Source organism: Haliaeetus leucocephalus, unplaced genomic scaffold, assembly GCF_000737465.1.
Source record: "Haliaeetus leucocephalus isolate CR32 unplaced genomic scaffold, Haliaeetus_leucocephalus-4.0 Scaffold173, whole genome shotgun sequence".
Lineage (NCBI taxonomy): Eukaryota > Metazoa > Chordata > Aves > Accipitriformes > Accipitridae > Haliaeetus > Haliaeetus leucocephalus.
The window spans coordinates 9,979,918-9,980,467 of record NW_010972609.1 but is presented as its reverse complement, the minus strand read 5'-3'; the positions used below and the strand labels follow the sequence as shown (position 1 = coordinate 9,980,467).

The 550-nt window shown below is 76.5% G+C and overlaps 1 protein-coding gene across 1 annotated transcript in view; it reads right to left on the bottom strand.

Annotated features, from left to right (window-relative positions):
- SBF2 (SET binding factor 2) overlaps positions 1-524 on the bottom strand; it is a 290,062-nt gene extending 289,538 nt beyond the window's left edge. The window contains exon 1 of the mRNA XM_010563796.1: positions 338-524. Within this exon, the coding sequence (XP_010562098.1) occupies positions 338-392 (55 nt within the window). The 5' untranslated portion in view covers positions 393-524. The remainder of the gene's footprint in view (positions 1-337) is intronic.
- Between the last annotated feature and the right edge of the window lie 26 nt (positions 525-550).

Here is a 550-nt window from a genome sequence, read left to right as displayed (position 1 = left end):
CCCCCTCCCCCCCGGCCGGAGGTGCCGGGGCCCGGCCGCCCGGCGGTAGAGGAGCCCCCTCCGCTTTCCCGCCGGCCCGCTCCGCCTCAGGAAAGGGGGATTAACCCTTCCCTCGCCCGCCCCCCCCGCTGCGCCCCTTCGCGGGGGTGAGGCCGGCCCGGCTGCCCTCAGCCGCCCTCCTCCCCACGGCCGGACACGCGCCCCGTGTGCGCGGCAGTCTCCTCCCCTCCTCCTGCGGCCCGACCGGAGGCGGGAGGGGGCCGGGGCCGGGCAGGAACGAGGGGAGGGGGGAAGAGGCCAGGCACGGCGGGGCAGCCCTGCGCGCAGCCACACCTACCTGTCTTCTCGTGGTCATAGCCCACCACGATGAAATAGTCGGCCAGCCTGGCCATGGCTGAGAGGAGCCCGCCTCAGGCCTCACCACCCCTGCTGCGGCGGCGGCGGCAGCTCCCGGGAGGCTCAGCATCCTCCCCTCCGCGCCCGCCGCAAGAGAAGCGGCACCACCTCAGCCATGTTGGAGGCGCGGGCGCCTTGTGCGCCTGCGCGCCGC